Source organism: Takifugu flavidus, chromosome 14 (genome assembly GCF_003711565.1).
Source record: "Takifugu flavidus isolate HTHZ2018 chromosome 14, ASM371156v2, whole genome shotgun sequence".
Lineage (NCBI taxonomy): Eukaryota > Metazoa > Chordata > Actinopteri > Tetraodontiformes > Tetraodontidae > Takifugu > Takifugu flavidus.
Window position 1 is genome coordinate 9871076 of NC_079533.1, and position 23193 is coordinate 9894268.

Consider the following 23193-nt stretch of genomic DNA (forward strand, 5'->3'; position numbering starts at 1 on the left):
TTTCAACCAAGTTTTGAGCTTTATTCAATTTTCAGATGCAAATTATTCTCTATTCTTGCCATGGGAAACAACCAGTTACTTATAAAGCAACGGGACGACATGCACAGATGAAGGCACAGTATGCAGCATGAAGTCATCTAATGTAGTCAACATTGCATTTTCTGCACAGCATCAAGTCTGATACAAGACCTGTGAAACGGAAACTAACATCACATTGCTGCTTTTACCCCCCCCACCCCCTTGACATTTAGCACAATTAGTCAGTTTATTGTAACAAAGATAAAACATTATGTGGACCTCATCGGAAAAAAAAGAGCGACATCTAGGACCGCTTCACATCAGGTAGAGTGCAGTTAAAATTACAAATGTAGGTTTAGTTAACATCTGGCTCTGTTCACAAACATTTAACCAATCAGCCACTCAAATGTAACAACAGCAATATTTTGAAGTTAAAAAGCAAAATTTAGGTGCAAACAGTTGCCACAGTCGTTCATATATCCATCATCTCTGTGGGTGCACTGCATCAGACTTGTTTGTATGGATCCTCTACAACTGTGTTTCTGATTCTGCGTGCAGCAAGCGGTAAAGTGCGCGTGTCCTGTGTGAATGAGAACAGAAGGAACAGCTGTGGTTTTGTTGGGAAATGAGCCGCCCATTGCTCACTGCAGGGTAACTGTGAAGCAGCCGGGGTCTAAATTGGACCCTGTCCCCGCTCCCTGCCGGGCTAGTGTTCCTGTGTTTTGTTCAGTAACTAAGTGCCCCCTATTAGGGAGCTGAAACCCACCTTTTCTTGCTGATGCCCCAAACAATGTGAGGCAGTTTAACAAAATAAATCGGTTACACACCTCCAGTTCAAGCAGAGACTGCTGATTATGACTGAGACGTTAGCAACCACTTTGACCGACTGTGTAAACTCCAACCATATATTAATCACTATCTATAATTTTTTTTTTTTTATTGGAAGTTGAATGTAATATGTTTTTTAAAACAAGGATATGTTCTAAAACAATTTACATGGGAACTGATGAATCATAGCCAACGGTTCATTAGTAGCCTGGCGGTCACCAGGAGATCCTCATGTTGGCTCCTCCAGCCTCAGTTTCAGGCCTGGGTCTCAGCCAGGCTTCCCTGGCCCTGGTTGTGGCCTGTGCTCCAGCCACCCAGACAGGCCAAGGGCGGGTAGAAGAGAGAGACCAGACTCCCGATTAGGAGGATGCTGACGTCTCCATAGTGGACAGGATACGCACCACCTCCGTTCTCTGTGTAGGTGAGATGTGCTGGGTCATGTGCACTATGGAATCCATGGCCACTTCTGGATTTGCTTGAACAAGGCTGGAATTTCATAAGCAGAATGAAAAATAAAAACTCATCAGGAGCTGGAAGGTTTTGTGAAGAACAATTGGTTTCGGAGTACACGTGTTGGGACAAGTCACCTGCGTATCTGCTTGAGGATGTGATCTCGGCGGATGTATTTGATGTTCTCGTCGATAACGGATCGCGCGCCCTCTTCTTCAGCGAGCTGCTTCTCCAGCCACGCCACCACCTCCTCGTTGTTGTTCTCCCACAGATAGGCCTAAATAAAGAGAGGGAAGCATGAGAGAAGAGTCCCTGTCATCCACAGGACTTCACAGATGTTTCTGTGATTTAAAAAAAATAAAAATAAAGTAAGAAAGTAGTAACATAAGTAACAATTTTTTTTAAGCTGCAATAATGACTACACCGAATTCAAGTTAAGGCTTTGCATCAATTCCTTGTGATGCTTCTAAGCATTTAGGGATGAACAAAACCTTGATTTTGTAATTTTCATTCAAATAAGCACGATAAGCAGATAGTCCATAAAATATGTGACGATTGTGTGACGACAAAAGAGACAGAAAGACACAAAATGGAGTTTAACGTGTTGATGAATGGACCTGAAAGGAAAATTAGTATTCATGAGTGCTGGCATCTTTGATCCCAAACAAAGCCACACTGGAGGGCTTAGCAAAGATTTTTGGGGGGGTGATGGGTTTAATAGGCTCAAGCCCTTTTTTATGAACTGTCCTGCTTGTGGTCCACAAGAACATTTAATGCCCTTATTAATCATTTTTAATCTGTTTGCTTTTAATTAAGAAACAGCGTGTTTCTCTCCTATCTGCACGTGCCAGGGCTGTGATTAATGGTGGCTTAAGACAGCCGATCATGATTTGGATGTTACATTAGCTAACAAGAAGGCCACTTTGTGGGAGATCGCCAATGCCGGCCGGCTCATGTCACCCCTGCTGCTGGTCCCAGGAGCCTGAGACTCAGCCTGAAGAAGCAGCATTTATGCACTTGTCAGGGATGTTGTCATGTCATTTTCTTTTTGAGGATTTGTAAATCTCCTGTAGTCAAAGTGCAGAGACACCATTTATGGTGAAAAGGCCAGAAGCCAAATTTCAGACAGTTGAATACTGGTGATAGTTTAACACATGAGGTACTATCAATTTGGCCCAATATAGATTTAATCAAAGGTTTTCAATTATTCAATCCTCTGGCCCCTTTTATTAAACATTTCCAATAGTTTCCACCCAGCCTATAAGCCGCAGTATATTATACCTTAACTGCTCCTTCAGCCTCCACAAACCAGCGGCGCAGCATTGCCTGGACCTGACCGTCCGTCAGCTCGCTGTTAGCCTCCTGGATCTTCCTCTTCACCGTCTCCTCTAACAGCAGTCGCCTCAGACGCCAGTAGAAGAACTGACGAGATGTTGGCCATTCAAGGATATCCTGAAAAAAATAAAAGAGCTGATAAACCTATGTAGGACTTTCTTAGAAATATGCTTAAATATGATGTTCTAATGCAGAGTTTAATACATTTAGCTGCAATAGTATAGAGGAAGCTTTACCTTTGCCGTGCTTGTGCACTTAACTTAAAGGTGCGGAAGAGTACAGTGATACAGGCTGTATAAATACCCTACCATCCATCTGAAAAGACCCCTCTGGTCATGTTAACAAAGGGAGTGCGTGTATGCCTGTGTGTGAAGGATGGAAGTGTGAGGGTACAGGAGGCTGCCTGGGGCCGCTCTGCACTTTCTAAGGTGATTGACCAGGGTCATCACAAGATAATTATGAGGACGACTCTCTCAGGCTGTAGAGACCAAACATTATTCACATAGCGGGTGCGCACCGTTTCTCCCCTCTGGCCTTTTTAAGTTCTACACACACACACAGACACAGTCACACAGACACACAGTCACACAGACACACACACACACACACAGCCTCGGTGCACGATGCACAAGATAATGTTTAACAAGCTCACCGTAATGACGCCCTTCTCTTGCATGCGACCCGGTGTGTCGTGGAGGTCTGCAAACTGCACAGCGACCTGGTGGTAGATGGGCAGGAGAAACTCTTCACGCTCCTTCAGCTTGGTTTCCAACTCTTTGCGGTCTGGTGGACTCAGCTCCGGGGTCCCTGTGCATGTTCAAATAAATATCTTTATAGTGGTAATATCTAATGATTTATATATAATGACCTATAAAATTGTTTCTCACATGTTCATGGAAATACGTTTTTGAAACAATATCTCATTTATCATCAGTGAAAAACATTAGTCAGCAGTAGTATTGTAGCATTATACAGAGTATTGATACCGAGAAAAGTTGACATAGACATTTTTACAGCGCACGGCAGCCCTGTAGTTATCGTTCGTTTACAACCTCATTACAGTTACATCGGGTTTTGCATGAACACGCAACAGTGCATTAACTCTGCCTAAATGCATTTTGCTTCAAAGAGCCCCCAAGACCCCTAGTTGAAGTCACAAAAGACTGATTTCTGTCAATTCCAATCTGTAAACTCTCAAACCGGCCCCTCATCTTCAGCTTCCATTCCAGCAGATCGCCTTAAGAAAAGAGCAGGCACTGCACTGGGCCAGAGTTGCTATGAGCTTAGAGGAAAATCAATAAGCTGCACAGGGGAGACAGGACAGCCTTTGATTGATTTACCCTCTTGTGATTGACACATCTCCCGAGGGAGAGCGGTGAAGATGATACGATCAAAACAGAGCGAAGAACAAAACCAGCACACGTGAGTAGATGATTTTGTCCAAAAATAAATGGGGATGAACGAGATTGAAATCAAGGTAAAATTTACCCAGTCTTTCGGCCAAACTCGTGTAGATTGGATCTACTCTTCTCATAGTCTTCACCAGATCTTTGCGCCTAAACTTGATCTCAACCGTCCCCTCAGGCTCCAGCACTCCACCTCTGCAGACAGGAATGGTCGAAGTCACCAACACCAGGAGATAAAGATGATACTATAATCTGCTCTCAATCCAACTTACCTGCTGTCCTTGTCGGCGTACATCTCCATGTGACGGGGGTTGATGGTGGGATCAATGACCACCCAAGAGCCTCCTCTCAACTCTGCCTGTGGAGGGATATAAACCAGCACCGGCTGCTTGTACTCCCTCAGTCCATCCACAATGTAGGCTCCAAACTTCAACACCTGGTCGTACATATCTGTAGAGAAGGGTTTCATTTCAGACAGCGCATGGGCTCAAATCCACACTAGCCGAAGGCCACGGAGGCAGGCGTACCTTTCATTCCTCCAGAAAAGCCTCTCCAGTTGGCGAACACGATGAGAGGCAAGCCCTCTCTGTTCAGATCCTTAATGGCCTGGGCTGTTTTAAATGCAGAATCTGGGAACCACACCTGTCCTGCTTGCTGGATGATCTGCAGATTGTAATCAGCATCAGATCTTTGGTGACTCCAAATACATACAGTAGATACATCTAATGTATGTATGGAGCTATGTCTTACCTTAGCCTCTGAGTCCAAGTTGGCTGGGTCTGCTGGGATTGACAGTTCCACTGACCTGGTTTCCACAGCAACTACCCCTGTGGGTATGCCTCCTAGTCTGTGGAGAGAGAGCTCATTTGGTATCGAATACTACAAAACAGCTGTGCGTCTTTCCCTGATATCCCTAACACTGCCAGTGTAACAGGACAGTTATTTCACCTGTTAAAACAACATATCTTAAATTATACATATATATATTTATATGTGCAATAAGAATTACCTGGCTCTGCCCACTACCACACTCTGAGCCCAAGGTTGCATGATCTCCATGAAGGAGCCATAGTCGAAGAAACCACTTTGCCAGGAACCTTTTGGAGCTGTTTAGACAAGAGGGTAGAAAATATAGACATATTTAACATTTTCTATTTATAAAAAAGATAAAATAAAAAATCCAAACCAACAAAAATAGCCCTCCTAAAATGATTGCTTCAAGTTCATCCTTTTAACAAACACTCTTCACTTCCAGTGCAATCACTGGGGTGAATTTCTGGCTCCGAATCTGTACTCTTTGTAGCGACCATGACGGATAGCCTTATAAGGAAGCTTACTCGGCTCTTTTGCTGTCTTGCACACTCTGACAAACATGCCCATTCTGTGAGGTTACCCATTCAATTACACTTTGCCACTCATCACTACCACCTACGCTGACTGGCTTTCAACATGGTCCTGCATTATCAGAGAGAATGCAGCTGTAATGACACAGGAGTGGAGACAGCCAAGTGCTGACCCACAGTTCAAGACACACTGCATCAGGTTTACTTCCATCTTGCTTTTGGCAACACGGAGGTCACAGACTCTCTCATAAGTTATTCTGTGCTTCAAGCCTCATTTTTGTCACACAAATTGCAAGTGTGGATTATTACAATTTGTGTGTAAATCATCGACTGCACACAGATTTTTGATTCTGTCCATGTGAGCCTTATTTCGACACAGCACAAATTGTTCATATTATCCAATTTGAACACTTACTCTGATTTGGGCGCCCTGCTAGCATCCAGCGAGGGTCATAGGGAGCCTTTGTGGGTACAAACTCCACCAGTCGATCGATGGGATCTTTGCCATCAAGGATGGGCACTGGGCTGTTTTTAGACTGAAGAAAAACTGCATTTATTTTACATTGACCAAACACAAACTGCTCCAAATATAAGGTTATGGATTTTATATAACACATCCTGACCTTGGGCATGTAAGATAGCCACTCCAGAAGATTGAAGACTCCTTCAAAGTCATCACACACTGTGTTATGGGTCACACCATTGTTGTACATGATCTGGATTCCGCCAAGTTGGTTGTTTGATGTGTACACTTCTCTTCCCAGCACCTGCAGAGGGCAAAAAACCCCAAAAATGTGGACTTTAAAAGTAAAGTGATTGATCTCTGATTGTGTTTTGGGGGTGTGGCATTCCCACTGCATGAACAGCAAAAACCCACCGACATGTTGCCAGTTTTGCTTGACACTAGGAGCAGCAGGATTCCGCTCCCTCATAAATATACCCTAAACCCTTCTCTGTGGCCTCTAGTAAGTGCAGCAGAACTAATCCACCGATCAGTGCATGCAACCCTGGTGAACAAAAGCAGGTTACATCACCATTTTTCAGGTCTGGAGAGCTGTGGATCAATGAGATAACAGAGAGAGAGACTTGCCAGATAATTGCAGCTGTGTATGTCCCTTCAATATTGACCTGCAGCCAAAAGCATTGTGACCACCACAGTCATAGCTGGGTGGGAGAACCTGCCACTCATCCTGACAATGTTATTCTTTCTCTTTCAAAACACTTATTTTTGCCGTTATTTTGTCAAATGTGTTATTAAAGAATTGGTTTTACCTGCAGAAATTGTTCCTGTGTCAAACTGAAGCTATAAAATCCTGCACCCAACCCCACCTTATTTTCATAAGCAGCCCAGAACAGGTGGCAGGGCTTCCATAAAACCAGAGGAGCTCAGTCCTTCCCCTCAGTGCTCACCTTTTCAGCCATCATTTACTTTCTTTATTACCGTTAATGGTTATGTATCTGGCTACAAATCTAGGGCGCTCTCCTAAAGCTGTCAGGAAAGCCTGTGGCCCCAAGAAACATTGCAGTCACCTTGACATACACAAAACCCCCATGCCTCTGGCCATCAGGTGGCCATCATTAAGATTCTACAGCAGAGAACAGACAAGTGGATATTGGGTGAGGAAGAGAGGGACCAAGCAGGGAAGAAGAAAATGAGAGACCAACAGGAGGCAACAGCTCACAGGGGTATTAAAGAAAGTAGTTACTATTCAGTCCCCATGAAAACCTGAACGCTTCACAGCAGCTAATGTAATGGTGATCTCTGGGTGGTAGACCCATGCATTACATTATGTTCAGATTAATAAGCAGAAAAATATGCGATGCCTTAAAAGGAAACAATAAGTGGCCCATTTTTTGTGTTGATTCTGCTGCTACAAATTGAATTATTAAAAATCAAGATTAATTGCAAACAAAAGGATTGCAGCATAAAATACACTGCAATGCATCATCTGCACCCAGCCAACACATGTCAGCAAACATCATTATAGAGCAGATAGAGCTAAACAGCAGGGTCATCGAAAAACAATCGAGCTTCCAGCAAATAGCTACACCATCATTGCACCATTTGCATGATTTGCCGTGTTGCGATCTGTCATCCAATTTGAAATGGAGTCATCTTAATGCACTGACAAGGACAGCGAATAGAAAACAAGAAGAGTCAGTGAAGCATGTATATGCATGCACACACACACGCACACACATGCAAACACACACCAATCAAATGTATAGAGGAAACAATCTGCCTCAGCAAAACTCTTCATTTAGATTAAAAACAAATGATATGAGTGTCCTGCACTGCAGCCTCCGGCATGTCGCCCCATTTCTATGCAAATACAACTTCACGGTTCACTTTCAATTATTTCACAATGAGTGGCAGGCGGGCCTCTGGCTGGGATTGAAAAGGGAATCCTAGTAGAACCGAACAATAAAGAAGGCGGTGTGATCGTTGAGTTGGAACAGTTCCAAAAATTTAGAACACTTTTCTAATTTCCTTTCTTTTCTCAATAAATACACAAATGATTCCCTGTCATAAAAAATATCACCGTTGTTGAATTTATCAGCAACACATACACAGAATTTGCTCTATTTCAGTACAAATTATTGATTATTTTCTGGAATTTTAAGATGCATATCCGTCACTTCAATGACAGAGATTTTGCCATTCAATGCTGTTGGATGAGTACAAGGTACACAATCACAGAACACCGTTGTGTTATTACCTTGTTGAGAGCTCCAGCACCAGTGAGGATAATGTGAGAATTGTCCACTTGAATAGTTCTCTGTCCCAGCCTCACCAGATAGGCCCCAATCCCTATGGCTCTGCAAGTGACCTATAAGACCAGACAACCTTGAGTAAATCAACTCTTTGCCTTTTTTTTTTAGCTAGCACTTGTGCAACCACTTCAGTCTTACCAAGTTCATGGTGATAATCTCCTCATAAGCCAAAGATGACTCTCCAGCAATCATTCCAGACCCTTTCAGATTTTCCACCCCCAGCCCTTCATCCTTTCCAATGATGTCAGTGATCTTGTACCTGCATTACAACACACATATACTCACTCAAAGCCAGATGTGGCCCACAAATAACCCCATTCTGCCAGCCTGTTGTCATCTCTCAGAATAGCAAAATGACACTACGGTGCCAGACAGATGCATTTCCTCAAGCCACTCATATTGGATAAGGACAAATACCTGGATTCACCCTCGTCCTCCACATGCTCGCAATGCACAGAGTTCAGAGCAGAGACTTTCTTGTAATCTTGAGGTGTGAGGTAGAGATATTTAAAACCCTGCCAGAGGAGATTGCCATGACAGCGGAGTTAGAAAATGCACAAGAAAACAAACCACGGGAGTGCCAGAAATTGCAGTCAATTTATACAAAAGATATGCTGCACTATACAGAATGTCATAATAAAAGAGTCATCTAAACACTACAAGCAACAAATGTGAATGAAACCATTTCTAAAGAAAATGTAGTTCACTATATCAAAAATGAAATTAGGATTGTTGTGAAAACCACATAAATACAAATGCGAGACAGGATTTGATAGCTGACCTTATAGGGGTCAGCTGGGTCTTGCCATGCCACGTGGAACATGTGTCGGATCTCTTCGGCCAGTCCGATACGGGCACCGCTGTTGGCCGCAATGTAGATTCGAGGGATGCCACTGTCACGTGCCATCTCTGAGGCTCGTAGGAACAGTATGTCCTCCTGCGGGCCAAAGGATCCTATCTTGTGTGTGATGTCGTTACTAATGACAATGATCTCACGTCCCGCTGGATATTCTGGTGTGCGCAGAGTCATTCGCCATGCGACCATTCCAATCTGAAAAAAGAATTAAAGACAACCATTTTAAGACATCCTGGAAATCTGCAGATAATATTTCAATATGCTACAATCAAAAGGTCCTGAAATTAATACAAATTGTAAGAGGCACTGTAAATGTTTTATTCTAGCACTAAATAGCATTATGTTGCATTTGAGCTATTCCTCTATGTGATTAAATGATATCTTCAGGGGTACCATTAAAAAACGAGCATTCCTATATTTCATGAAATCAAAAGCCATTTAAAGACAACAGAGACACCTATTGCCTGAAAGGGAAAACTGCACAATTTGCAAGAGGTAAAGACAAATGCTGACTTGTATTTTTTTATGTCTGGCTTAATACATCAACCCTTCAGAACACACTCAGGATGTCTGACCTCATTGCCCCCTGGCAGTCGGTTCATCTGCACCAGTTGACCCTGAGCATCGAGAACCAGCTCTGTGAAGGTGAGCAGCTCAGAGGGGGCAGGACATTTTGGCAAGTTGGCATAAGTCTGGGTGGAATGCCACAGTTTTTTGAGAGCCTAGGAAAAGAAGTTGAAAGAAAAAAATAGTAAGATTTAAGCTAATCAACACCCCTTAGCCAAGGGCGTTAACTATTTGTTGCCATACCTGTCTGAACATTTCTGGAAAGTCGTAGACATAAGTGGTGCCCAGGGACTGCGCCTGGAAACGCTTCGACTGCAGCAAATCCTTGGTAACATACGGCGTGTTGATGAGCATGCCGTGCAATGGGCCTTGCTTGTCTCCGTATGCTTGGAACATGATCTGGAAACAAAGGACAGAGTCACTTTATAGGTTTACTGACCTCTTTACCCACCCCAGGTGTGTTGAGATCTGATGAGGATACAGATGATAAAAGTAACAAAACTGAAGGCAAGTCACTTTTCAATAAAACACATTCCCACTCATGCATGCCAAAACTCCCCACACTACTTTAAAAGGCAAACAATGAAAGGGATAAAGACGGCTCACCTGATCAGCTACAAGGGATAGTAAGAAAAAAAGGCGGGTCCACCAGACTAAAGGCAAAACACCATACTGGAGCTCTGCATCAAAACAATTCTTACAGTACGCTAGTAAATTGCATCCTGGGTGCTGGGTGTCTCCAGTATGAAGCTGATGCCTGTTGCCAAAGTGGACCTCAAAATGATGAAATGGAAGATGTTTAAGTGCCCCACCTGTTGATCTTTGGGCCCCACCTGTCCCGTTCGGGAATCAGTGACCTCCTTGTACAAGCTGATGTCCAGGTAGTAGCCTGATTCATTGGTCAGAAAGAGGCGGATGGGGATTTGCTTGCCAGTTGGAGTCAAGCGGATGTTGATTTTCAGCTCAGCCTGCAGCACCCGCAGCTTCCACAGACGGCTGCCATAACGCATCACCATAGAACGCACAGATTCCTCAATCTGAAGTGCATTAAAACAGTCGCAAAGTTAACAAAACAAGATGTAACCTGTCGGAGTGCAAGTGATCCAAATGCCGGCAGCTTCACAAACCTTTGATGGGTCCATGATGACTGTGGGAACAAAATTGAGGAAGATATGGTTGCAATCTGTCCGTACAGATGTGTTGTTGAAGGCCACTTCCAGTTCATCCATGGCTTCCAACAGCAGACGCTCTGCTTCATTGTGAAGATATTCAAACGATGCCTCCTTTTAAATGGAGAAAATAGAATTACCGGTTAAGTCCCACGGCTATGGAAATAGTGGGCAGATGAGAAAAAGGTCCAAAACCTACAACGCATCACTGAAAGGGAGGGTTGATGTCCCTGAGTGAACTAATGTCTCACCTTTGTAACCAGATCTGAATGGCGGATGATGGCTCGCACGAAGAAACGGTAGTCCGTAACCTCCGTGCCCACTTCCACGCGTGCTGCACCCAAGTACAGGTGCATCTTGTGGTTGGCACATGGGATGGCAGTCAGGGCAAAATTACGCATGCGGTTGAGCTCTAACTGGAAAGCTAGTGCTGGTTCCAAATGACGGTAGATCCTGTCTTCCTCAAACTGTTGATAAGGACGCAGAGCACAGTCAACCACATCGCAATGCAAAGTCTTAATTGGACTTTGAGGAACCCTTTTCTTTACAAGTTGGGCTTTCATTAGCTCCTCCATCAAGAAAAATAGAATTTTGAGGAGCACCAAACTAATTTAAGAGTACAATGATGCCTGTAAGCCACACAGCATCGAAATCAATGACGGCTTAGCTAATCTCTTAGAAAGCTACTAATGAAGATCATTTCTCTTAAACAGGAGACATTATAATTAAAGAGTTCATTAATTTAATGACTTTTGGTGATGCTTTGAAACCTGAAAGAGTCATCAGTGATTGTTTGTGTTAAAAAACTCTTTTTTTCGATTAAAAACATTTCACACAACAGTTTGTTTCCCCCCAAAGGACAGAGTAATGATGCGATTCTGAAGTTATTTCCTGTTTGGAATTTTGGGGAATTGCATGTACGGTATTCCACGAGGTATGCGATAAATCCCTTTACAGCAATATGTGGAACAGAAAACATGTAAAGATTTGTCCATAATAATTTAATATGTATGTTTGAATGAGGACACCAACCTTATCTCTGGCACGGAATGTGAAGAATTTGGGGAATTCCCTCTGTAAATTAGTAAAGATAAATATGATAATATCAGCAATGTATTCAAACAATAAAGAAGGCATGTTTGCACAAAACAACAGACAGAACTAATAATGAACTCAATTACAGTACATAACAGTGAATTATGTACTATATGTAATTAAAAGCTGCAATTTGTGTTAAAGATTCCTGAGGATTCATGCAAGACTAAAATTGCAAATGGAATAAGGGTAACAGTTTGGAAATCACCAGGACCTCTAGGCTGAATAAAATACCAGCCAGTCTGTAGGAATGAGAAATCAAGAAAGTCTTTTGGATGTGCAAACAAAAGGTATATGAAGTATTACAAACTTTTCTGTTGTCGGACTTTCCAAGACTGACAGTTCTTTAAAACGTTCACTACACACACAGATTCATTATACATTCAGGGACAAATCATTGCCTACGCTCTAAGGGACAGCAGAGAAAGGACTTTATGCATTTCTGGTCTGAGGGCTGGTAGATTTCTTGTAAATAAATCTAAATGCTATAGCTGAACAGATGCCTTAAATGACTAAACCTGTCCTAAAATTGGTCTTCCTCTACTTACATGAAACCTTTGGTCCACCTCACAGTTGATTTGCTTCCTGAAATCCTTTCATCATAAATGCAGCAAAAACAAGGCATGCAGAAAGAGATAGACAGGATAAGCTCAATTTCAAATGCAAATTACTACAATCAAACAGCTTAACAGCATCATTCCATTTAAAAATGAAAGATATTAGTAAAAGATTTTCCATGGGATCGATATAGGATGTTTCATTTGATACATGCTTAAATAATGACATGCAGAGAAGCATAATAATAAAAGGGACCAGGTCCACTCTCCATCAGAACCCCTACCTTCTGAGCCACAAGGAACGTCAGCCTACGGATTCCATGTTCAAACAGCAGAGATTTCTGGACGGGAGAAAAGGAAAATGTTTGAGTGCCATTATCTTTATAGGTGACATCAAGCGTTAACTCAGGAGGAATACAACCTTAGACTGAGTGAATTCTCTGAAGCTGGCTGCAAGGCTGTCATCACCAATGTCACTGTCGGTCTTTATGGCTACGTTCAAGATATGGATGGGCTCATCCAGGATGCTCTGAAAGACAACACAGTTACACGTCAGAAATCAAGGTTGCACGGTCCTATAGGTTCATGGATCTTGTACTATAGGTTAATAGATCTGTTTCTCACCTTGTTGTCCTCTTCGCCATAAAGAACGGGATTTCCTCCTTCGGGGAAGGTGGGACTTGGTGGAGGAGAGTCAGTGAAGCAGCTCAACACATCTGTTATGTTCCTGAAAGAGAAGACAGAACCACAAATTCAATCAATCACCTGTTCCTCCTGAGGCATTTTTATCAAATATAAGGATTCTATAGAGGGACCCACCTGGTAAACTCCTGAAAGGAGCGGAAAGCAACCATGGCTCCCATACGCTGACAGGGCGGCGTGAACGATGTGTCGAGCAGGACGTCGCTGACGCTGGCTGCATGCACCATGCCGTAGTGGTTCAGGTTGGATGAGAATGACATCCTATTATATTGATATGAAAACACAATGAAATGTTAGGATAACATTTACTTCTGTATTTAATGTCAAAGGGTTTAAGGTAAGAACATACAGTGAAACAGGAACAGGAAAAACTTCTTCAGGCAGAAATTACAATGTTGTACCAATGAAATACCCACATCCACCATTAAGAACCTCAAAACAGTTTTTTGGTCTCGAGACTATGAACAACAATGCAGGTTTGTTATTATTGTGCGCTTTTGGACTCTTTATAAACTGCATGAGGTTCTAATCACAAAAAGAATTAATAAATCACATCGTGTGAAATGCAGAGAAAGCAAAAGGTAAAGAGAGACTATTTCAAAGGACCAATATAAAACCGAAACATAAATACATCTCCAACCCTTTATTGTCATATTGCTTAGTGTTAGTTCTTTGATTGAAAGTGTCCCAGGGATTAAACCACAAAAGAGCTTTTCTCTGTCAAACCTGTCCACTGACTCCAAATCTGAGGCCTTTTTCTTCTCAGGATTATCATCCTTAGATTTACTATGTGCATTACCATCCTGGGATTTTGTTTCCTGTAATTTAGTGTCCATGGCTTTTAGACTGTCCAGGATTGGGGCGGACATTCTCCTGGCAGGACAGTTACAGGATCCAGTTCAGCAGATTTACATTGACAGCACATTCGTCCAACATGTCATTTCTGGTCTTCACATCCTTTCTTACCCCAAAATATTGCAGCTCATACACCCAAGAGTTAGGAAAAACACTTTCACAGGACAAAGACATACACACAAACTCAACAGATGTTGCATCATGCTGATATCAGTAGCTAGAGGAAAGTTCACTTTAGGTAATTCCATAACACAAATCTACCTGTTGACCTGTAATAAGCATCATCAGAATTAAACTATTTGTTCTTTACACTGACCATGCAGCCTATTTTTCTATTATTCGCCAGTCACTCACTATAATAAATCTATGCAATAAAAAGAATGTTTACAATACCTGTTTAGAGTGGGGATGTTCCCTCTGCAATCAAATGACAATGATTACTAAGTGGTTAGTGGCAGGCATCAGGAAAGGAAGACAGTCAAGGTGAAGCAACATGAGTATGGGAAGGGCTGTTATGGAACAGCTCACCTAGCCATTATCTGCTGACCCTCGCCATGCTGATGCAACACAAACTGAACAGAACTTTATGCGGGCCCCAGTGTAATCCATCCTTTCTCCACCTGTGTCTGCTGTCTTTTCTGATATGTGTTACATTTATAAATTAAACCCTCTTCAGAAACGGTTTGAAAACCATTTTTGTTTTTGCTTGGAGAATTATCTCCCAACTTTGGGAAATGCCATTTCCCTTGAGAAGACAGAAAAAGACACTTATGTCAGCATGGGGGTGAGCAAACTATGCCATTTTAAAGGTGAACGCAGCTTAATGGATTATGTTTATTATGAGTGGATCAACATCTAAAACATGCAATAGCAGCAAAAATGGAAAAAGAAGTAAACGTCCGAAAGCTCTTTAACACTAAACACACATTTCAGTTACTGACTGATGCCTTCACAATGTGCATCATGAGATCCAAACTGTTCTTCTCCTGAGAAATACTCCCAACAAAGATTAACTGAAGGATCAATTGACACTTCTACATCCATTAACAACATGCAATAATTGAATTCTACACCTCACTGCTAAAACATGTAGCCAACAAAGCAAGACATATTAGAGAACACACAACAAAAGACAGATCCACTAAAAGACGCTCATTCACACAAACTTAACACAATCACACAGAAAGGATGCCGAATATGGACACACACTACACTACTGTCCTAAATTTGTCCAAAGCAAAATCTGCGTTTTTCTTTAGTACCTCTGTGAATCTTGAGATAATGCCCCTTTTTTCCATGGACAACAGTGATGGGCTAATATAATGGGACTTTTAAGGAGCTATGGAGCTAATGGCTCACACTTTAAAAAAAAGAAAAAAAGGTTTTTTCCGTCTAGACAAAAAAAAGCTTTGCACATGAAAAGCCGTTACATGGAGAGCATGGATGAACAATGGCAGAGCTGGATATGAACACAAGGAGCTGTGGCAGCATGGACAAAATAAAAATACAGTGAGTCAGTTAGCATTATATTACGAAATATGGTTCCCAAAGTCAGTGACGTCACACTTAAATTGTGACTGTCAAATCAGGAAACTGTTCAATTTTATCAAACATAAAGATATAATGTCAGTTTTTTTGGTAGCACATTTTCAGCAGGGCTAAAAAAATTAAGGAGTATGCTGGTGTAAAAAGAAAATAGAGATTAAAACTACAGATTCTTCAATTGATGATGATTCTGAAGGGAAAAATACTCTATATCTTGATTCTTGTCCATCGTGCCTTTGAAAATAGGGGGCGTCAGCAAGAACGATACAGACTGCAAAAGCATTGAGGGGTTTTTGAGCTGTAATACCTGTTGGGGTGGGATGTGGGCAGCATGAACTGGAACTCTACTATACATGTGTTGTCCTTCAGCTGACGATGCTGGACGCTGTTCAACTCATATGCGATGTAGGCTCTGCGAACGTACACCTACACAAATTGAAGATATTACCACAAAAATTACATCTGATGTATCGATCGTCTTCTCAAACTGGTGGCTCAGTGGTGGAGATCAGTATTCATCTCACCTCAAGCGCGGCCATCCTGACTACCTGATTACTGTGGTAGAAGAAGTTTGGGAGGACATCAAAGATGGATGTTTCTGATAGGATCAGTTTCTGAAAACAAAAATAATGGTCATCACTTTATTTTGAGCAGCAGCACATTGAACACATTTACTTCCTGTTTATTTACCTGCAGGTTCTCTATACAGAACTGGTGTCCATACATGTCAATAGCAGAGAGGAAGATGGATTCCACCTGGTTATGCCGTAGCTCATAGGAAGGGAGGTGGGACGCAATCAACACCTGTTATAAACATGATAAATGCATTCAGGGAGATCTGGCTTTAATGAGGCAGTGCAAATGAGGAGTTCAATAAATTTCAATTTCTTCTCAAGCAGTTTAGCTTTATGAATGAGGTTTTCAGCAATTTCTCCTCAGTGACTTAAGGTTTAAAGCATGTCTTGATCAGTTTATCTGTATCAGCAAATAAAGATCCGGATTCTTTTGCATCAGTGGAACAAAGCTCATAGAAAATATGGAATCAGAGGGATACCTGTCTGGCGCGCAGTGCCACCTTGGCATTGGTTGTTTTGCTCAGTTGGGTAAGTTCAGTCAAGATGGCCATCAGTTCATCTGTCAGCGTAGGATCCCTGCCACATAGTTGGTCCTAGACAAATATGTGATAAAGATTATCAATACCTAACACTAATTAAAGCATTGGTGGCCTGAAAACAACCCGCAGGGTACATCCTGGGCAGGTCGTCAGTCAATCAGAGGACACAATTTAGAGTCAGCCTAAAAAACCACAGAGCACCTGGAGAACACCCACATCACTTACTGCTGCACCACCATTTGGCCCTAAATGTAAATCATTTTGTAAAAAGGTTTTTTAGAACATGCTGATGTGTAATAATATTTGGAAGGAGCATCAAAAAATAGTACAATTTAAATCCAACTTCTTACTTGACAGATAATCACAAATGAGGAAGTCACTACTATATACTATATGATAACAAAAACATTCTATAATATGATGGCAGGGTGTATAAAACAAACTTACAATCAGCATAGTGACCAAGAGGTTTTTCTTTGTGACTTGAGCGTGGGAAAAAATATAATTGAGCACATTGGCCATGTCGCCTTTGTTTTCTTCACGTAGCGTGAAAACACACTTGTCATAATGTCCTGGAAAATAAAACAACATCAAAGAGAGTAAGAAAATTGTCTGCAGGCAGGAAGCTGTAGCGGTCGATGAACTATTGATGTTGAAAGAGCTCCCCCGTGTGGACAGGTCGAGCAAGTGCATTTTAAGAGCAAATCTGACATTTAAGCCGCTACAACGCTCACCATGCTGAAACTGAATCTCTACTTTCAAATACTGTCTGAGCAGGTCCATCACCACTGCCTTCATGTGCCCTCGAATGCCACTGCGATACCTGATGGAGGAAAAAAACCCCGACAAAAAACAAAGCAGGAATAAGCAGATGTATGGAAAGACCAAAAGCAAATTAAGGCGTCATATATGTTTAGTCTCCAGTTTTGCTCTCATGTTCAATCCTTACTAGGTTACATCAACACAGAGAATGTGGCACTCACTTTTGCACCAGCTGAACAATGCTTTGTGTGTTCATAAAAAAGACTTCTCTCTCTGACTTCTTGTTAAGAGTAGCAGCATGGCTGTCAAGGATGTTTGCAATCTGGAAACAAGACAATTTAACATGTCATTATTACAACATCCCACAGATGTACTCAATGCAACCCTGATTGTTCTTAAATTCTCCCTTTTATCAGTAAATTGTCTTGGCTCAGCTTGACAGGTACCTGCTGGCTGGGAAACTGGCAGAGAACGGATGTGATGTTGCTGGCATACTGAGCCATCTCCTTTTTGATGGCCTTCTCCACGGCAGGAGGGATGCGCCCAGACACACTTGTCATTATGTCTTGAAGCTCCAACAGCGGCAACGAGGGATCCCGCATGGTTTTCATTAACCTTTCCACCCATTCTTTTAACTGGGGAGCGCACGAAGAAGATGTAAATTTAGTAAATTTCAAGAACAGCATCATCGGCGTGAGCATACATGGACTTTTTTTTTAACCTTGGTGAAGAAGAAAGGCTCAGGAAGACAGTAACCATTCATAATATGAACAAGATGATCCAGTGTGCTGTGGAAAACTCTGTGTAGTTTCTCTCCTCTCAGAGCAACGGCCTGGATTATAGGCAGAGCACCTGTATGCAGGTCCGCCTACAAGAGAAACGCGTGATTGTAGAATACAGTTTGCCCCCATGAGTAAACAAATCTTACATATTTGGGTTCATTTTGTTCAAGGCTAATGTGGAATCTGCATGGCACAGTCCAGCCTGTCTGAAAACACTTTGCATTGGCCAGACAAATATTACCTGTTGCACCCTACTGGGGTCATCTAGTTGCAGCTTGGCAATGACACAGCCAGGCTCCAGTGCTGCTCCAGCCCTCTTCACATAGTGAATACAACCAGACTCTGCAGCTGTAAGTGTCATTACCATCTTCATCACCTGGAATGAAGCAAATATACAATGTCTACAATGAAAGTTCATTTATCTGACTATTACCCTCCTCTGGATTAAGAAAACGCTGTACCTCTATTTCAGCATAGCACTGCCCTGAGAACACATGTCCACCGTCCTCAACTGTGAACTGGATCAGTTTTCCTGCCGAAGGAGATCTTAGCAGCGAAGGGTCATTCTCTTTTTCAAAAACACAGGTTTTGTTCCCAATTGTGATCCGATACCTGTAATTGTCAAAAAAAACCAAAAAAACAACAACCTTTGCTTTAACAGCTGAACTGTGTCTCTTTTGGCGATTTCTTGATTCAATTTTAGCTTGAGGTTTTAAATCCTTGTACCTGTCCACCTCTTCCTTCATATAGGTAGTGTAGCTGCTTCCATCATAAGACAGCAAGAGGCCTCCATCACTTAGTCGATGAACATCCACCTCAGCTGAGGAGTTGTTCATGATGACCACGTAGGAGTTGGGACTCTGGCGTGTCACTGACAGTACGTACTTCGTGCCTTCATAGATGAGCTCCACATCCACCGTGTTAACCAGAGTATGTGCTGGCAGCACCTGACCCCTGGCAAAGACAATGTTGATGCCGTTCAAACAGCTGTAGGCGTGTTTGATTTTATTTTTTCCATTTTATAGGTTGTATTCCTAACCTTTCCAGAGAATGCAGAAAGTTGGACACGCTGTTTCTAAAACTGACATCCGCCACGTGAAGAGCCCCGCTCACAATGCCCAGCATGGTGTCAGGACGCTCCGCCTGCACAGCAACAACATCAAACATGTGAGTCGTCCTTTACGCCACGGAGCAAATCAAAGAGTTAGCTCAGCGCTCCAGTGGAAACACAGGACCCAGAATGCATACCTGCATTTTCTCTGAGATCAACCTGTCAAGCCAGCCTGTGTCAATGCTGTTGTGCTGAAAGCTTTCAGTCTCCAGGAGCTTTATGAGGTATTCTACTGTGGTCCTGAAGTCCCCTCGGATAGACAACTCTTTCAGAGCCACCACCATATTGCTAAAAAGATCAAATATTTTAGTTGCATATATATTCCAGCAGTATTCTTGGAAAATGTATGTATTGTGATACATAAAGAATGTGTACATACGAAATGGCTTCTTCCCGATTCTCTCCCCACGAGAAACAGTGTCCGAACTGTGAGTCGGCAAACTCGTGCAAACCTCCAGCTGCTGCCACGCTGAAGTAGCCCCAGACGTTCTTATTGCTGCGAAAATTTAGCTCCTGTACTGTTCCTGAACTTGGTTTGAAACCCTTCAAAAAATTCAAGCACACATTTGAATTTCCTATGAACAGGACAAGTATCAGCCATAGGCAGATGAGAGCTGGATTAGATTAATGGCTACCTCGTCGGGATTTTCACTTGTGATTCTTGCTGCGATTACGTGGCCCCGTGGGGAAGGCGCTGTTGCAAGACCCTCAAAGTCAATTGGGGAGTCTCCCCAAGGTTGGACACCGTAAAGCATCCTGATATCCTTGATTCTTTGAAGGGGAATACCCATAGCAATCTAAAAAAAAAACAAATCATTGTTACAGTGAGTCTTCTACAAAGCCAGATACTGTACTGATGCCAATGGAGTAAGCATCTACTGAGTATGGTATATGATGGAACAGGGGTGGGTGCGACAGAATAAGCAACTCTGACCTGTAGCTGAGCAGCCGGTAAGTTGACATCAGCCACCATCTCAGTGCAGGGGTGTTCCACCTGTAGTCGGGGGTTGAGTTCCAGGAAGTAGAAGCTGCCATCCTGGCTGTAGAGGTACTCAACTGTGCCCGCACTGACGTACCCCACCATCTTAGCCAGCTTCACTGCACACTACAAGAGAGAACAGCTCTTTACAACCTATTTTATATTTACCTTCAGTGTTGAACTGATATCTTGTCTCCATGATTCAAGTATAAGTGGAGGCAAAACTGTACATTTTCCATATCCTCAAAAATGTCAGTCGTGGCGATGGTAGCAGGAGCCTCTTCTATAATCTTCTGATGTCGTCGCTGCACAGAACAGTCCCGGCCAAACAGTGAAATGGCATTGCCATACTGATCAGCCAGAATCTGGACCTCCAGGTGTCGGGCATGTTTGGCTAGTTGCATGACAAAAATAGGTGAGCCTGGAACTTCTGCCTGGACCTGGAAAAAAAAGAGTACATTTATGTTGGCATTGTTCATCAGATCACAGAACATGATCACGCAGACAGTAAAAACACTGAATCTGAAAACCCAAACAGTAATTTTACTAAGTACTTACTTAGTAAATGTGGACATTGTGTTTTCGCATCACAAATGTACAGGCTCTAATAGATTATGACTAATAAAAGGTTGAATGGGTATATTTAAACACAAATATGCATTTATTACAAGCATCCACTTGCCTGTCTGAAGAGGTTAGGGAAATCCTCCGCACAGTTGACTTTACGGATGCCTTTCCCCCCACCTCCTTCTGAAGCTTTCACCATTACAGGGTAGCCAATTTCTTCAGCAGCCTGGAGTGGATTTATTTTAGCAAACAAGAAAACACAGCATTCTAAGTACTGTAAAGAATAAACCTCATGACACACTTACTTTGAGGCCATCCTCTACACCCTGGATGCAGCCCAGCTCATACACATCAGTGGGAACGTTAATGATTCTCTTCTTCTGGTTAGCTTCTGACCATTCTACCGTCAGCCCTGAAAAACAGTTAACACATTCAGGGTGAATACATTTCACACGATTGCAACAGAAAAGATTAGAAGGTGATCATATTCTGCCCTACCTGCACCACTCCACGGCAGGGTGGGAATGCCAGCAGTCTGAGCAACGATGGATGAGGCAATCTTATCACCTAGAGCCCACATAGCTTGACTTGGGGGTCCTAAGCAGGAAAAAAAATGTTTTACCATAGTAAACTAATATAAAGTGATAGTGCGAAAGCCAAAACAATGGTCAGTGGATCCAAAAAAGCTTGTCTTACCCATGAAGGCAATTCCATTTTTGTGAAGTAGCTCTGGAAGCTTTGGGTTCTCTGAGGCATGACCCCAGCCAGCCCACACTGCCTGTAATTCATTCAAAAAAGATCCTCATTTAATGTAAATGAATAACTGGCTGCTGTTTGGATGATATTTGGATGACGCAGAATTTAGTCTGCATTGTTACCTGGACAGGTATGCGTTTAGCAATATCTAGAATGAGTTCCACATTAGCATAGTTATTGTTGTTAGTCCCTCCTGGCACTGGTACATAATGATCTGCCATCTTGATGTACTCTGAAAAAAAAGAAAAGAAGTTTTGACAACATTGCCTAAATTAGGCAAGATTACATTTATCTTGTCTTCTGAACCACTTTATCTCTTTCAGGGTCCTGGGGAGGGTAAACAATGAGCAAAGGCAGGGCCCACCCCAGGAATAGTCATCAGTTCATCACAGGGCCCTAAATGAGCATTTGTGGGTTTGGCACCTTGCTCAAGGGTACTTTGGCAGTGCTCTGAAGGTGTTCTGATACCCAGAAGACCTTCCATGTTTTGTCTGCTCTGGGGCTTGAACCAAGAACCCTGTGCTCCTCAGCTCAGTTCCCAACAGACGGAGCTACCACCACCCTAAATTAGACTCATATGAACAGCAAAACAGGTAAAGATCAGAAGTTGTCAGTATCACATTTAAGCTAACCTGCGTTGGCCTTCAGGTCCTCTGGAGTAACCATGACAACAAATCGGATGGCTCTTTCGTTTCGAAACATCTCGTAGGACCAGCGGCGGATGGAGCGCATGCACTTGACTGCTGCAATACCATTGTTGGCAATAAGCACCTGTGCACACAATATACATGTTAGAATTACATTTCTATTTACTCGTCTAGACACACTAGACTAGACACAACTAGACATGTCTAGTTCCACTTTGTGTGTTGTGTTTATAGTATATGTGTCTTCCCCCAATACGTTCTGCATTATTATCTAAATAATTTGAAATATTTCTATAAACCTTGAGTGCATTAGACTGTAGGTACTATATAAAAGTAAAGCAATATGGTGTGATTTACTCAAAAGATGTCACCTTCTCGATGATTTTGTTGCCACCAAAGCGGGTGACAAACTCCGCAGGGGAAGCTACGGTGAAGTCCCTCTGCAGATCGATGCGACGGCGATCCCTGCCTTGCTTCACCAAGTGCAGCCCGGACATGCTTGGCCTGTTTTGAGAAACACAAAGAATGCACTTATAGGCCCCACGCAATGCCAGCTCAATGTCTGGAATGTACAGCACATTAAAACAAGCACTTATTTTAAAGATGAGCTACTCTTACTGTGGCAGCTTTGAATATAGTTTATGTTTACAATCTGAGAGATGAAATAAGTGCGAACAGCTTGTATTGTTTCAAGAGCAGGTCCACACATGACGGATTGTGTTTTCTTATGTGATCAGAGCTTAAAAAAAACAACAACATCTTTGTCAAAACAGTAAACTGTCTTTCATGATGAAATTGCAGACATATCACAGCATGCAGAGAACAATGTGGAACATGCATCTCAATAGTGAAACATGTTTACATGCTTGAGCGACTCTCACTGACGTGCAGGAGTGTTAAACCAGACTCCACCCTTCAGGAGCACCATGCAGGAGAGTAATCAGATAAAGGGTGTGTCTATGCAGGGGCCTGCT

The 23193-nt window shown here is 42.5% G+C and overlaps 1 protein-coding gene across 8 annotated transcripts in view; it reads right to left on the minus strand.

Moving 5' to 3' along the window:
• The window catches only part of acaca (acetyl-CoA carboxylase alpha), a 25371-nt gene continuing 2178 nt past the window's right edge, over window positions 1-23193 (minus strand). Inside the window, exons 3-55 of one of the 8 annotated variants that reach the window (XM_057053993.1) lie at window positions 22591-22723; window positions 22205-22343; window positions 21695-21804; window positions 21513-21594; window positions 21315-21413; window positions 21122-21228; window positions 20932-21042; window positions 20480-20689; window positions 20205-20375; window positions 19906-20067; window positions 19650-19813; window positions 19408-19558; window positions 19199-19302; window positions 18886-19113; window positions 18621-18771; window positions 18401-18535; window positions 18099-18245; window positions 17824-18012; window positions 17599-17699; window positions 17350-17438; window positions 17063-17187; window positions 16556-16669; window positions 16192-16305; window positions 16026-16115; window positions 15809-15927; window positions 14350-14373; window positions 13828-13974; window positions 13219-13362; window positions 13024-13126; window positions 12821-12928; window positions 12684-12740; window positions 12391-12435; window positions 11780-11821; window positions 10999-11214; window positions 10706-10861; window positions 10412-10615; window positions 9822-9977; window positions 9587-9733; window positions 8937-9206; window positions 8573-8670; window positions 8294-8414; window positions 8101-8211; window positions 6004-6147; window positions 5796-5916; window positions 5047-5143; window positions 4788-4884; window positions 4565-4700; window positions 4310-4487; window positions 4120-4232; window positions 3284-3438; window positions 2578-2748; window positions 1434-1573; window positions 1-1332 (exon numbers count right to left, since the gene is read on the minus strand). In XM_057053993.1, coding sequence (XP_056909973.1) covers window positions 1206-1332; window positions 1434-1573; window positions 2578-2748; window positions 3284-3438; window positions 4120-4232; window positions 4310-4487; window positions 4565-4700; window positions 4788-4884; window positions 5047-5143; window positions 5796-5916; window positions 6004-6147; window positions 8101-8211; window positions 8294-8414; window positions 8573-8670; window positions 8937-9206; window positions 9587-9733; window positions 9822-9977; window positions 10412-10615; window positions 10706-10861; window positions 10999-11214; window positions 11780-11821; window positions 12391-12435; window positions 12684-12740; window positions 12821-12928; window positions 13024-13126; window positions 13219-13362; window positions 13828-13974; window positions 14350-14373; window positions 15809-15927; window positions 16026-16115; window positions 16192-16305; window positions 16556-16669; window positions 17063-17187; window positions 17350-17438; window positions 17599-17699; window positions 17824-18012; window positions 18099-18245; window positions 18401-18535; window positions 18621-18771; window positions 18886-19113; window positions 19199-19302; window positions 19408-19558; window positions 19650-19813; window positions 19906-20067; window positions 20205-20375; window positions 20480-20689; window positions 20932-21042; window positions 21122-21228; window positions 21315-21413; window positions 21513-21594; window positions 21695-21804; window positions 22205-22343; window positions 22591-22723 — 6973 coding nt within the window. In that variant the 3' untranslated portion in view covers window positions 1-1205. Of the gene's footprint in view, window positions 1333-1433; window positions 1574-2577; window positions 2749-3283; window positions 3439-4119; window positions 4233-4309; window positions 4488-4564; window positions 4701-4787; window positions 4885-5046; window positions 5144-5795; window positions 5917-6003; window positions 6148-8100; window positions 8212-8293; window positions 8415-8572; window positions 8671-8936; window positions 9207-9586; window positions 9734-9821; window positions 9978-10390; window positions 10616-10705; window positions 10862-10998; window positions 11215-11779; window positions 11822-12390; window positions 12436-12683; window positions 12741-12820; window positions 12929-13023; window positions 13127-13218; window positions 13363-13827; window positions 13975-14349; window positions 14374-15808; window positions 15928-16025; window positions 16116-16191; window positions 16306-16555; window positions 16670-17062; window positions 17188-17349; window positions 17439-17598; window positions 17700-17823; window positions 18013-18098; window positions 18246-18400; window positions 18536-18620; window positions 18772-18885; window positions 19114-19198; window positions 19303-19407; window positions 19559-19649; window positions 19814-19905; window positions 20068-20204; window positions 20376-20479; window positions 20690-20931; window positions 21043-21121; window positions 21229-21314; window positions 21414-21512; window positions 21595-21694; window positions 21805-22204; window positions 22344-22590; window positions 22724-23193 lie in introns of all 8 variants that reach the window. The other 7 variants (XM_057053992.1, XM_057053998.1, XM_057053997.1 and 4 more) reach the window with 7 other exon arrangements.